Source organism: Phyllobates terribilis, unplaced genomic scaffold (assembly GCF_046119375.1).
Source record: "Phyllobates terribilis strain yellow unplaced genomic scaffold, ASM4611937v1 Scaffold_600__1_contigs__length_992639, whole genome shotgun sequence".
NCBI lineage: Eukaryota > Metazoa > Chordata > Amphibia > Anura > Dendrobatidae > Phyllobates > Phyllobates terribilis.
Genome location: NW_027363360.1, coordinates 584,134 through 598,633, shown reverse-complemented (window position 1 = coordinate 598,633; position 14,500 = coordinate 584,134). Strand labels below are relative to the sequence as shown.

The window sequence follows — 14,500 nt, the reverse complement described above, 5'->3', positions numbered from 1 at the left end:
CAATCATTTACACTTCAGAGACCAAAGAAGTCTTCAGTTGTAGTGACAAGTTGGAGTCACAGTGATGTAAATTTATCAGAAATCTGTGGCGGTGAATAGAAGAGACTTGGAGCACAAAGCTGGTGCGATGGGGCGGTCATTTTCAAGACTGCTTAAGCTGTAGCGTTATTGGCAGCACATCATCGCCCTGTGTGATCAGATCGTGTGCTGCTGAGATTCTATCATATTAACCATCATTCTGTGCGGACAGAAGTGCGGCTCGCCTGTCTAAACACCTCCAGAAGTGACTGCCTATGGATATGATGCTGCTGATGGGCAGAATGGGTATAATGACTAAACCCAGCATTACAGTGTGCTATATACCATCCAGACGGCTCCTCTTACTTCTCTTGTACATTTTCTGTCCGTGGATGTGCTGTATGTTGCTGCTGCCGGTAAGCAGGGCCCGGACAGTTCTCTCCCATTGTGCACCTTGCATGGCGGCTACACTAGCAGTAGAGGAGAGGTGATCATCTCGCAGCCCATGTGGAGTACGGGCTACATTGTGTCCTCATGAAGCCTGTCAGTAACCTTATCTGCACATTAACATCTCTGGTATACTAATAGGATTGCAGGGTAACTGTGTGTTAATACGTGTGTATCTGTCCGTACACAGTATGTTCAGAGCTGCAGAATTACAGCACATAATAGGCTGATCTATCTGCTGGCATGTTGGCGACACAGCATCTACCTACAGATATTGTATGTCCTATTTCATTACGATGGTGCTTGGGAGAATACTAATCTAATGAGGGAAACCCTTTCTTGTCTTTCCGCCTGTACAGCAATCCCGCAGGGAGGCCTCCGCACCCTCTTTCTGGCTTTTCTTTGTTTCCACCTTTCCCTACACAAGATAACAATAGATCAGTGCCAGTATCTGAACCTGTTCCTTCCACATACAACTCTGCCAAAACTGCCGCCCCCGCATACGGCCTAATTACAGATCTGCCGGTGCCTGTCCCCCCGTCTGAAGTAAGTGCGCAGCCGTGATCAGAAAAAGCCAAAAAATGTCAATTAAACTTTAATAGGTGGGCAGGGAAGATGTTTCTGTAAAGGGGTTGTCTGGTCTAAAACGACAAGTCTGCAGTCACTGTGTATGACTGCAGACTTGTGAATCCTCACATAGAGCACACTGCACACAGTGAGGATTCTGTGGTGTCCACACCGGGAAAGGCGGTCAGGTGGCCACAAGTATACAATATGCGTACTTCCGGCCACAATCTGGCTACACTGTTTCCAGCGCGCTCAATGCAAGAGTATTGTGCGAGGCCTTGAACTGTAGTTGGATTCTGGCTGGGAGTATGCATAGCGCGTACTTGCAGACAGCAGTGCACACTATGTGAGAATTCACAAGTCTGCAGTCAGTGTCATGTCGGATCAGAAAACCCCTTTAAGAGCTTGTCTAATCTTGTTTCATCAGGAGCACACTGCTCCTCTGTCTTGCTGGCTACCTCCTTGCTGGGGCAGTGCTCTCCTGAAGATGGACAGTTTCAACCAGCGGCATGGTCGCGCCGCTGGTCTGAACTATGCACTTTCCTCTGCTGTCGGCAGAGACCGCTTTGACTTTGCAGCGTCGGAGGAGCACAGAGGTACTGAATCCAGGGATCCGGCCAACTTCAGAGCTGCACTTGCAAGCTGTATAGCAAACTGCTTTCCTTGCCTAGGAGACTGGCCACCACTGATAGACAGCAGCAGTGGCCGGTAACCTAGGCACCGAACATTTCTGTTTCTGTAGTCTCTCACCAGTACCTGTATATATTTCTTAGGTGGGTGTGAATGGTTTTACATATAAGATGCCTGATCTCCCTGAAACGTTTCCTGAGTTGTCAGATTTGAGGTTTGTATTTTTACAACTAAAATAAAAATAAAAAAAAGTTAAATTTTTATTTGTCAAAAAAAAAAATTCTGAATTCTATATTAGTTCTAATGATAAAATGACATCCATCCTAGTATTCCCCAGGGCCACCCCTATAGATAAGTCTGTGGGGGCTTATTCTGCACACTGGCTTCTCTGTACCCTGTTGTAACATTTCCATGAAAGTCTTGGACGCACGTTTCTCTTTTTTTCGACTTCAGCGTGTCACAGCTCACCGATATGATGGAGCAAGAGGATGTTCTTCTGGAGCAGTTTGTAAATCTTCCACAACTAAAACAGATTATATCTGATAAAGAGGAGCTGGTGAAAAATATCGAGGAGCTGGCAAGTAAGATTTGGTGGATGGTAGTTGAATACGGTTTTGAGGAATGAAGAGTTTTTCTGGTTCTTGGGAAAAAAAATATAGATAGATAGATATACAGTACAGACCAAAAGTTTGGACACACCTTCTCATTTAAAGATTTTTCTGTATTTTCATGACTATGAAAATTGTACATTCACACTGAAGGCATCAAAACTATGAATTAACACATGTGGAATTATATACTTAACAAAAAAGTGTGAAACAACTGAAAATATGTCTTATATTCTAGGTTCTTCAAAGTAGCCACCTTTTGCTTTCATGACTGCTTTGCACACTCTTGGCATTCGTCTTTGTTCGACGCAGAAAAGGTGAACGGATGGACTCTACATGCCTGGTTCCCACCGTGAAGCATGGAGGAGGAGGTGTGATGGTGTGGGGGGTGCTTTGCTGGTGACACTGTTGGGGATTTTGTAACATCTTTTAACCCCTGTAATCTAAAACCGAATGCCAATCCTGCAACAAATTTACCAACTTTTGACACAGACCATCCAATCTCTGCTGCCCTTCCCACAAGAAACAATACCGCCATCTCTCTATCTCCATCACTCTCCATCACACCCCACTCCAGAATCCAACTTTGCCATACTCGCCATGATGCCTCGTATGATGCCCAGGTCTGCCTCGTAATGGACTCCCTTATTAACCGTCCGGCTCCTCCATAACCATTTGCCACAAATGCGAAGGGCATTCTTGACCCACGTCCCCTGCCTCTGGTGCTAGCGCCCGAAAACGGTCCCACTGAAAACGAGATAAGGCATCTGCTATAGAATTTTGTACACCTGGAACATGTACCGCTGTAATCCAAGCGTTCAAATTGAGACAACAAAGAACTAGTTCCCTGAGCAGCCTAATAACTGGTGGGGATGAGGCCGACAAGCTGTTGATGACAGACACCACTCCCATGTTGTCGCAATGAAACCGAATTCTCCTGTTGGCAAAACACTCCCCCCAAATAGTAACCGCAACAACAATAGGGAACAATTCCAAAAACGCCAGGTTCCTCGTAAGTCCCCTCTCCGTCCACCCAATCGGCCATGCCCCAACACTCCACCGCCCTTTCCAGTAGGCCCCGTATCCAGCACCTCCCGCAGCATCTGTAAAAATCTCACAATCAAAACTGCTTACAAACTCCTGCTGGATTAATGACCTGCCATTATAGCTTTCCAAAAACAACTTCCAAACCCTCAGGTCCTCCTTGTGTTCCTTATTTAGGCGGATAAAATGATGAGCCCCACGCACTCCTGCTGTGGCGCCTGACAACCTGCGACAAAATATTCTGCCCATTGGCATAATCCTGCATGCAAAATTTAAGCGCCCCAACAGCGATTTTAGCTCCCTCAGGGTCACCTTGCGCAACCTCCCGACTCTATCGACCTCCTGCTTGAGCAGACACAATTTATCTTCAGGTAACCGGCACTCCATCCTTTCTGTATCAATAACAATGCCCAAAAAACTTAGGATTGTGCAAGGGCCTTCCGTCTTTTCTTTTGCCAATGTTACGCCAAAATGCTCCGCTACCCACACCATAGTACCTAACAAATTCCTACACAATAACGATTGCGGAGGGCCTATAAACAAAAAATCATCCAAATAATGAATGACTGAATTAACTGATGCCAGGTCCTTCACCACCCATTCCAAAAAGGTACTAAACGTTTCAAACAAAGAACACGAAATTGCACAACCCATTGGCAAACACCTATCCATGTAATATGCCCCATTCCAAAAACAACCTAACAACGGGATGCTATCCGGGTGAACTGGCAGCAACCGAAAAGCCGACTCGATATCCGTCTTGGCTAGCAACGATCCTGACCCATATCGCCGTACCCATCGCACCGCCGCATCAAATGATGTATATTCAACTGAACATAATTCCTGTGCAATGCCATCATTCACCGAGAGCCCCTTCGGGTACGACAAATGCTGAATCAAACGAAACTTATTCAGCTCTTTTTTGGGCACAACCCCCAGTGGCGAGATAATCACCCCACTGCTAGGTAATACCCGAAACGGTCCCGCCATCCTGCCCAATTCCACCTCCTTAGCCAACTTCACGCTAACCACTTCCGGATGAAGGGAAGCCGACGTCAAATTTTTTAGTGAAAAGGGGACCTCGTGCTCAGGAGGAGGGATTCTAAAACCTTCCAAAAACCCATCCGAAATGACCTTAGCCTTCGACTGATCCGGATACCTACTTAGAAAGGGGGCCATCGCGTGCACCCTCACCGGAGTCAACCCTTTGACCGGTACCCACTGTCGGCTTTCCTTTACCCTTCTTAAAGCATTTTGATGCCCCGTGTGAGCTTCCATTACAATGGGAGCACACGTGTTTGAATTTACAGGAGGTCCCGTACTTGCATTGGCCGTCATTAAATTGCCAGCAAGTTCCCACTTCCTTCTTAGTGCTTTGTGCCCCTTGTTTACCTCCCCCTTGTCCTGCAGATTGGTTACCACTACTGCTGCTCCCATGAAAGGACTGCCCATACCTCAGTGGGGCCATAACCTTCAGCCACAAACCAATGTCCTTTTGATCCCATCTGATCTCAGGGCGGACTGCCTTCCTCTGACGAAATTGCTCGTCATATCGTAACCACGCCTGACCCCCGTAAGTCCTATAAGCCTCCCCAATAGCATCAAGGTAGCAAAACAAACCCGAACAATTATCAGGAGCTTTTTCTCCAATAACGCTAGCCAATATTGCAAATGCTTGCAACCAATTGACAAACGTCTGTGGAATCAACCTCCACCTACGCTTCTCTTCTTCCTCTTTTTTACTGTCTTCCTTTTTTCCCTTATCCAGGTTAAACTTTTCCAGCGGAAGAAGGGAAAAAATTTCGACATACTCGTCCCGCCAAATTTTTTCTTTAACCTCTTTTTTTAAATGCGCCCCCAATGGCCCCTCAAAGCACACGTATACCTCCCCTTTCGCCCTATCATCCAGTTTTATACTATCCGCATTTTCCTTTTCTGTCTGCACACACACCGACACCCCAGAAGGTGTCCCAGCTGTACACCCCGCCGACCTGGCCGACTCACTCCCCACCTGCAACAACGCCGGTTGACTAGGTAGCCAAGCCCCCGCCGGTGACAACCCCCTTTGAATGGCCCCCCCGCCGTCTATTCTCGCCAAAATGCGCGACATGCTAACCAACAAATCCCTAAACCCGCTTACATCTGACCCACTACCTCCCCTACCATTTTCCCTGCTGGGCCCAGACACCTGCCTATCACCTAACCCATCCGCTACAGACCCCGCGGGCGACAAACCATACATAGACGCATACTCACGAAGCTGCGCAGGTGCTGTGTCCCCGCCAGCCGTACTCCCCGAGTCCTGATGAGTCCTTGGTTCGTCTTGTTCTTCTCCATAATCCAGTCCGACCGACCCCTGCTGCTCAAGGCCCGCGCCCCTGGCCTCCTCGTCACCAGGGGGGACCCGAGCCCGTGCCGAGCTCTCCGCCGTTCGTCCTCCAGTCCTCACCGCCGACCGTGCACCTCCGCGATTTTTAGACCCGGACTCACCAGCCCGATCCGTGTTGGTCCGTGGATAACTGCCAGGCAACTCCGTGCTGCTGCCCGCCGCTCCATCCCTCTGCCTGGAGAAACTTGACCCAGGCAGCAGGTCCTGGAATTGTTGCTGCCTGCCCGTGTAGCTCCGCTGCTGTCTGCGCCCTCTGGTCTGTCTGGCAGGCACCCCGACAGGAACGTCGCCAGGTGTGCCTGCCGCGCTGGTGTTCCCTCCGTTCCCCGCTGCAGGATTGCCGCCCTTTTTTCTTTTAAATAACCGGCGTCTTGAATCGCCGCTGGATCTTGGAGCGGGGGGCGTGTCCCTGCGCCCGCCGCTCATTGGCTGTGCGTCCCTTTCGTCTGTCTCCGGGGCCGGAAGTGACGTAGTCCCCATTTCCGGTGAGGCCCCGCCCCCCGGATGACGCGTCTGCGGCCCGGGCCTTGCTTCCGGCGCGGCCTGGGCTCTAGTACTGCGGCGCGCCGACGGGGGAGGCCGCACCACGACGGACCGGGGAACTTCAGTCGCGGACCGCGACCCGATGCAGGGGGAGCCCGCAGACCGGCTGGGCGGATTCCTGCCGCGGCGGGCACGTCGGCAGGGATTCCGCCGGCATGCTCCCCGGACACAGGGTCCCCTGAGGGGCTCCGCAGCCTGCGCCTGCTGCCCGTACCAACCATCTCCAGGGAAAGCCTCTCGGGGGGCCGCGTCCTCCTGGCACTTCTTCCCAAACCCGACGGGGATTCTTCCTTTCCGGCATTCCCCAGAAGTCCGGCCAGCTGGGCCTCAAGCCACCCTCCTTGCCTGGATCTGGCAGTCTCCCTCAGCCTGGCGATAAGGGACTCCACGGACTCCATAATAGCGAGAAGAGTGTCCAAGCAATTAGAAAGGTAGAAATATATATATATATATTTTTTTTTTTTTTGATCAGTACTCCAGAACTTCTCTCAATGACTTCTTCCCTGGACTGCCCGTTTTCCCGCACTTTTCCCTATTATACCTCTTCCCCCCTTTACCCCACCCCCATCCAAATGCCAGCCCCTCCAAGCCAATACCCAATCCCGACCATTGGGATTTAAAAATTGCACCCTCCTGGCCAATCCCGGTCATGTGGGGCTTCCTTCTAGGTTCCCATGCCTCCAGCCCCCTTCTGGAAAACCCTTACAGTTGCTTGGTTTGCCTGCTCCAATAAGAAATCCTGAAGGCATCCAAATGTGTAGGGAGATTTTCCTAGAAACCAACTACAATATTGATGAACTGACAGAATTTGTGTCTCAGAACGAGCCAATATTGGTACCAGATCAAAGGGACGCCTATAACTACATTTTAAGTTTCAGTGAAACCAACAAAGGTGGGATTGTCTTCCTTGATGCTCCAGGTGGAACAGGAAAGACATTTGTAATCAACTTGCTCCTGGCAAAATTTCGACAACAAAAAAAGATTGCACTTGCAGTGGCATCTTCTGGAATTGCAGCTACACTTTTAAAAGGTGGCAGGACAGCACATTCGACATTCAAACTACCACTTAACCTGTCTCATAGTGACAGCCCCGTGTGTAATATTGCCAAGGGATCAGGACTGGCCAAATTGCTTCAAAAATGCAGTGCCATCATTTGGGATGAATGCACCATGTCACACAAAAGGGCTCTGGAAGCAGTGGACAGACTGCTGCAAGACCTGCGTAGCAACAAATATATCATGGGAGGAGTAGTTGTTGTTTTGGCAGGTGACTTCCGCCAAACACTACCTGTTATTCCAAGATCAACCCCTGCAGACGAACTGAATGCCTGTCTCAAAGCATCGTACCTTTGGAGAAAAGTAAAGAAAATGTCACTGAACACAAAAATGAGGGTCTACATGACAGGCGATGTTTCTGCTGGACTGTTTTCGAGCTAGCTGTTGACTATTGGAGATGGCAAGGCACCAGTAAACTCAACCACTGGACAGATCACCTTCCCAAGCAACTTTTGTTGCATTGTGACTTCCATTGAGGAGTTGAAGGCAAAGGTTTTTCCAAACATTCAACTCCACTTAAAAAATTCTGGCTGGCTGTGTGAAAGGGCTATTCTAGCTCCCAAAAATGACAGTGTCAACAAGATCAATCTTCAAATTCTAAATCTCCTTCCAGGTGTGAACACAACCTACAAGTCAGTGGATACAGTAATAGACCCTGCTCAAGCATTATTTTATCCAACTGAGTTCCTCAATTCCTTGGAGCCACAAGGACTTCCTCCTCACAACCTCTTTCTAAAACCTGGAGCACCTATTCTGCTATTGAGAAATTTGGATCCACCAAAGTTGTGTAATGGAACAAGACTCTTGATTAAGAACCTGTTTCCACATGTAATTGAGGCAACCATTTTGACAGGATGTGCCATAGGAGAAGATGTTTTCATTCCAACAATTCCTCTCATTCCATCTGATTTGCCTTTTGATTTTAAACGCCTCCAGTTTCCTGTGCGACTGGCATTTGCTATGTCCATCAATAAGGCTCAGGAACAGTCCTTGAAAGTAGTTGGAATTGATTTACAATCTCCATGCTTTTCTCATGGTCAACTTTATGTGGCCTGTTCAAGAGTTGGAACAGCCAAAAATCTGTTCGTGTTTGCACCTGAAGGAAGAACTAAGAATGTCGTTTATTAAAAGGCTCTCGAATAAGGAGTAGAAGATTACTTCACATTACTTGGCCAATTTAGTTAAATCTGTGTGGAATATCTCTGGTGTTGAAATATATGTTGTGAAATGCTTCTATTAGCTTAGTTTTTGCCTTTTAATAATTACATTTCTATCTATTTGTTTTGTGTTTTTTGTGTGGAGAATAAATTTTTGTTAACACATTCTATTTTGCTAACAGCAGTTATTAACCCGGGCGAAGCCGGGTAGTACAGCTAGTATGTTATATTTTCTTTATCAAACAGTCTGTAAGATTTGTATCAAACCTCTGATGCCGGCGCCATTCCAGCAGTGTCGGCACGTGCGTTCCCGGAGCTCATGTGAGGTTGTTACATCGTGTGAGCCCAGTAAGTGCTGGAATCACTGTCTACACCTTCAGAAAAATCGAACATCATGAGGAAATCTGAGAGCAGCTGCAGCCCTGGCTTCCAGTTGATGTTCGATATGTCCAAAGGTTGGGACAGTGAAGTCAGCACTGACTGGACGCAGGGCTCATGTGATGTAACAACCCCAGGAATGTGAGTCCCGGCACCGCTGGAACGGCGCTGGCATGGGAGCTGAGTATGAGTGTTTTTATTTTAACTAGGCCAAACATGAGGAATGACACGGGTTGTCCTGGTAGTGAACAACCCCTTTAAGATTGTACAATTTTCAGTTAAAACATTTCCAACATTCTGGACATGTAGAAGGCTTCTCCCCTGTGTGACTTCTCTAAAGTTTATTAAGAGTTTATTTTCAAGGAAAACATTTCCCACATTAAGAATATAAAAAAGGCTTCTACCCTGTGTGACTGCTCTCGTGATTAAGAAGAGATGATTTCTTCACAAAACATTTCCCACTTTCTGAACATGAAAAAGGCTTCTCCCCTGTGTGAGTTCTCTGGTGTATAACAACAGCTGATTTCTGGTTAAAACATTTCCCACTTTCTGAACATGAAAAAGGCTTCTCCCCTATGTGAGTTCTCTGGTGTATAACAACAGCTGATTTCTAGTTAAAACATTTCCCACATTCTGAACATGAAAAAGGCTTCTCCCCTGTGTGAGTTCTCTGATGTCTGATAAAAGTTGATAACTGTGTAAAACATTTTCCACATTCTGAACAAGAAAAAGGCTTCTCCCTTGTGTGAGTTCTCTGGTGTATAACAACAGATGATTTCTGGTTAAAATATTTCCCACATTCTGAACAAGAAAAAGGCTTCTCTCCTGTGTGAATTCTCTGATGTCTGATAAAATTAGTCTTGTGTGGAAAACATTTTCCACATTCTGAACATGAAAAAGGCTTCTCCCCTGTGTGAATTCTCAGATGTCTGATAAAACTAGTCATGTGTGTAAAACATTTCCCACATTCTGAACATGAAAAAGGCTTCTCCCCTGTATGAGTTCTCTGATGTCTGATAAAAGTTGAAATCTGTGTGAAACATTTCCCACATTCTGAACATGAAAAAGGCTTCTCCCCTGTGTGAATTCTCTGATGTCTGATAAAACTAGTTATGTGTGTAAAACATTTTCCACATTCTGAACATGAGAAAGGCTTCTCCCCTGTGTGGGTTCTCTGGTGGCTATTAAGACTCCATTTCTGGCTAAAACATTTTCCACATTCTGAACAGGAAAAAGGCTTCTCCCCTGTGTGAGTTCTCTGGTGAATAACAAGATTTGATTTCCTGCTAAAATATTTCCCACACTTGGAACAAGAAAATCTATTCTCTGTCGTATGAATTTTTTGATGTATAGGAAAACACTTTTCGTGGGGAAAACTATTACCACATTCTGAAAGTGAAAATGTCTTCTTTGCTTTAGGAGCAGTTCGTTTTTTAATGCTTATTTTGTTACTATGATTTTCCTTTGTAGTCAGTAATGAATCAGAAGATAGGACGTGTTTCAAATGATCAGATGACAGATCTTTGCTGTGAATGGATGATGGTATATCTGGAGTAATGGCATTCACTTCAATTGTATCCTGAGGGATCTCAAGATCGTCTGATTTAAAAATTGAAGATGTCAGCTGTCCCTCTGATCTCCAGGTACAGTCATCTGCTAAGATAAAAATCAATTATTATTTTTCAATAAAATATCCTTGAATTTTATATTTTTTAACATTTCTACTTAAACTCTCTGTAAAAATATGAATTATTCAGCAAGACAATGACAGTTCACAATCTAATAGAAAACCTCATAGGATGAACCTGTTATGTTGGGGAAAATAATACCAATAAAAACTTCCAGTCATCCCGCAAAGAACAAGCCCCCACTCAGGCCCATCATCTGTCAGTGGAAAAACTGAGGTTTCCACATTATTAGGGTCTCAAAGGCTCTTCAAGAGCAACATGGCTTCCATTAACCAATCCAGCAATATCCACTCTCCCAAAGTCAAATCTCCCCCTCACTTCTGAGCCTTGCAGTGCGCCCAAAACACACTCAGCATCCATGTATTTGGCATTACTATAGTGAGAAGAACCCACTTAATTTACAGAGTGTGTCTCCTGGAGCACAATCTGGGCACTATGTGTTGGGTAACAAAATGGCAAATGCACAATTTTCACTCTCCAACATCCACTGTCTGCTAATTACTGAAAAGTACCTGCAGAGTCAAAATATTCCCTACTTCTAAAGATTAATTCATTCAGGGTTATAATTTCCAAAATGGGGTCACTTTATGGGGATTTCTACTGCTCTAGTTTTCAGCCTTTTGTCATATTAAGGACTTCTGCAAATGGTGTAACCCATCTCCACTGGGATCTGCTCCAGCGACATCTGCTTCTGTCACCAGGCGCCACCTTATTCATTCTGCAGGCGGCGCTGGTGATGGAGGAGACGTCAGAACCAGAAGCTCTGGGCGGCGCAGGCTCTGTCCAGCCACTAAGATTAGGGAGCCTGGGACCTGTAGTACCATCCAGTCTGGCAGTATGGGTGTGTGTGCTGTCCAGCTGGAGTAATCTGCTCCCTGCTTCAGCCAACTGGAAAGCACCGCACCCTACTAAAGCTGGAAGCATATTGCCGGAAGCTGCCAGATACAGCCTTGTTCTCCTCTGGTTCAGTCCTCTGTGCTCAGCTCCCGGCTTGTGTATTTGTTTCCTGTTGTGACCTCGGCCCGTTTACTGACTACTTTTGTGTCTTCTGATTTTGTATTTTCTCTGACCTCCATGTTCTGACCCGGTTACCTGACTATTCTTCTTTCCATCTCACACCACAGAACAGCAGGTAACACCGTGGCCCAAGCCTAGGGGTCTCTGTGTAAGTCTAGATACAGAGAAAACGGAGTAGATCGCGCCAAGCCTGTTCATGGTGACATATTTTGAGCTGCCAGGTGACCATGAACAGTGCCCCCAATACATTGTGTCTGCAAACTATTCCAGCAAAATCTGCATTCAAATAGCTAAATGTCGCTCCTTCCCTTCTAACCTGCCATGTGCCCAGATAGTAGGATACTACCGTATATAGGGTATTGTTGGTGGAAGGTGGAAAATAATTTGTAAGGTCCATCTGTTTCTTATTATCCTTTGTGAAGAATTCCAAAGCTATCACCACATAAAGTGACACACGTCAGATTTAAAAAATGGGCCCTGATAGGAACACAAAACTGGCTGCAGTAAGGGGTTAAATCAGAATATTTTGGGCACTAACTACTATAGTCAAAAACTGTGAGTATAGACAATAACACATCTACTGAAATGATCAAACTCAACAGTCTTCATCAATAAAAAAATAAGTAACTAGAGGTGAAACCTCTCTGGAGTATTTGGAGTATGGGGCTCGGTGGCTCTTGGCAATCTAAACTATCGTAAGGGCCAATATTTTCTGTCAGATGAGTTTCAAGAAGAAATATTAGACGTTCAAAGAGAACTTTTTATAATAGTGCAGAGATGAGGCGTCTAAATTTAGCTTAGAGATATATCATGGCGCAGGTATAATGTTTTTTATGTAGTTTATCGCAATACTATTTGAAGTTAGTTGGTTTTAAAAGAAATTGAACAGTCAGGATAAAGGGAAACTCTGTTGTTATTGTACAGAAATTCACACTTGGCCTCACTGCACATTTAATGTTGTCGATCATAAAAGTAAAGTTTGGCCAGAAAGACTGGACCTGGTCTTGTAGGGACCATATGAGGACATTCAGCAGCACAGAAGGGACTTTCAATGCCCAAACTCATTTGAACAGTTTTGTTTTGGGTGGAGAATGTTTTGATCTAGCGGCAAAATGGTGATCACACGATTGTGATACAGCCGGACTACACCAGCGATAAAGCAGCCACAGCCGGTGACTGAGAAGAATCTGTGACTTCTCTGCATTTAGTGGTCACTACTCACCTGGGTAGTCATATGTAGGAATCTCCTCTTTACACCGCTCATCACCCCTCACATATGTCTCTGTAGTATTAATATGGGTCAGATCTTCACCCTGAAACAAATATTGTAAAAGTCACAAACAGATGAGAAGTCCCATCTATGATCAGCTCTAATCCTGCCATCTCCACCATTCTCATTACACAAGTATAAAACATATAACACTGGTGGATAAAACAAGACTGAACACAAGACCTTCACAGCCGACTACACATCATAGGGAAGATCTCATGATACCTTCTCTCCATCTACCTGATGATCCTGAGGAACATTGGGGTCTTCTTGTTTACAGTCCTGTGGAAGAGGACGGGGACATCTCTCTGGTGTTGTCCTCTTACTGGATAGATCTGGAGGAAACACATACAGGGACTGAATTCATTCTTTACATACAGATAATTATAGGCCGTGTGAATTCAGTCCTGTCTATTACCTGGTGATGTGAGGGGCTGGGGAACCTCCATCATGACGTCCCTGTACAGATCTTTGTGTCCTTCTAAATACTCCCACTCCTCCATGGAGAAATAGACAGCGACATCCTGACATCTTATAGGAACCTGACACATACAATGATACAGTCATCCCCCCGATCCCTCCATAGCATTACTGTATAATGTCCCAGCATTCCCAGCAGTGTCACCTCTCCAGTCAGCAGCTCAATCATCTTGTAGGTGAGTTTTAGGATCTTCTGATCATTGATGTCCTCATGTATCAGGGGGTGAGGTGGAGGTCCAGTGATTGGGCTCAGGGGTCTTCCCCATCCCTCAGACACAGGGTCCTGACGGCGCTCACTAGAGGTCTTCTTCACTACTGTGTAATCCTGGTTATGGAGAGACACATTAATAAATCTCACTACAGATATTTCCAGAGTCCTCACCTCTCCAGTTCTGTCCATCTGTTATTCCCATAGATAAGAATGATGTAATGTGACGTCATCAGAATCTCTCACCTCTCCAGTAAGCCGGAAGAGGATCTCTAGGGTGAGGTGTAATATCCTCTCCACCATCTTCTCTCTGTTCATGTCCATCTTTGATGGGTAAATCAGGAAAATTCTCTTATACAGAAGATCTTCACAGAGAGGATCTGATATTGTAGAGACCTGAATGAGAAGATGATGAGCCGATGTAACATCATAAAAATCCTGTGTAATAATACAATTACTGGAGACAATAAGGGAAATATATGAGGAGATTTATTATTTTACAGTATTTAGTTTTCTTCTTTACACCTAGTAATAAAACGTATATATTTTTGGCCACAGAAGACCAGCAGTTTCTTCCTCGGAGTCTGTAGCTGAATACTTTCTCACAAGATGGTGGTTTGATGGTTTTAGGAGATGATTGTTTGTTCTCGGCCCCGACCCTTTCACAACTCCTGTCTCCTAGTTTAATCGTAAGAGAAACACATAACGAGAACCTGGCTTACACCTCTGGGGTTTCACAGATGCGGCATTGATAAATGTCCACCATGTAAATATGCCGAACACAAGAAATAGATTTAATCACATTAAATAAAACATTTCATTACACAATGTATCACCTGCAGCAGTGAATTTATGGTATATTGTATTCAGTGTGTGGGGTGTAATGTCAGATATGTCGGCTGCACCTCCCGTAAATAAGGCAGAGAATTAATGAGCACATAGGAGACCCCACTAATCTTGCAGCCATTAACCCTTCCAACGTTTCCACACATTTCCTAAG

The 14,500-nt window shown here is 45.6% G+C and overlaps 2 protein-coding genes across 2 annotated transcripts; one reads left to right on the top strand and one right to left on the bottom strand.

Moving 5' to 3' along the window:
* The first annotated feature begins 476 nt into the window (after window positions 1-476).
* Window positions 477-8,982, top strand: LOC141233445 (vacuolar protein sorting-associated protein 37A-like). Its single transcript, XM_073667904.1, has 5 exons — window positions 477-505; window positions 825-1,011; window positions 1,806-1,876; window positions 2,116-2,243; window positions 8,840-8,982. Exons 1-5 carry the CDS (start codon window positions 477-479, stop codon window positions 8,980-8,982), a joined length of 558 nt encoding a protein of 185 aa, XP_073524005.1.
* A 241-nt stretch (window positions 8,983-9,223) lies between these two features.
* LOC141233441 (uncharacterized) lies at window positions 9,224-13,609 on the bottom strand. Its single transcript, XM_073667900.1, has 5 exons — window positions 13,438-13,609; window positions 13,231-13,354; window positions 13,053-13,147; window positions 12,765-12,855; window positions 9,224-10,493 (listed from the first exon to the last, which is right to left on the bottom strand). The coding sequence occupies exons 1-5, from the start codon at window positions 13,459-13,461 to the stop codon at window positions 9,448-9,450; spliced, it is 1,380 nt and encodes a 459-aa protein (XP_073524001.1). The 5' UTR covers window positions 13,462-13,609; the 3' UTR covers window positions 9,224-9,447.
* Window positions 13,610-14,500: the final 891 nt, after the last annotated feature.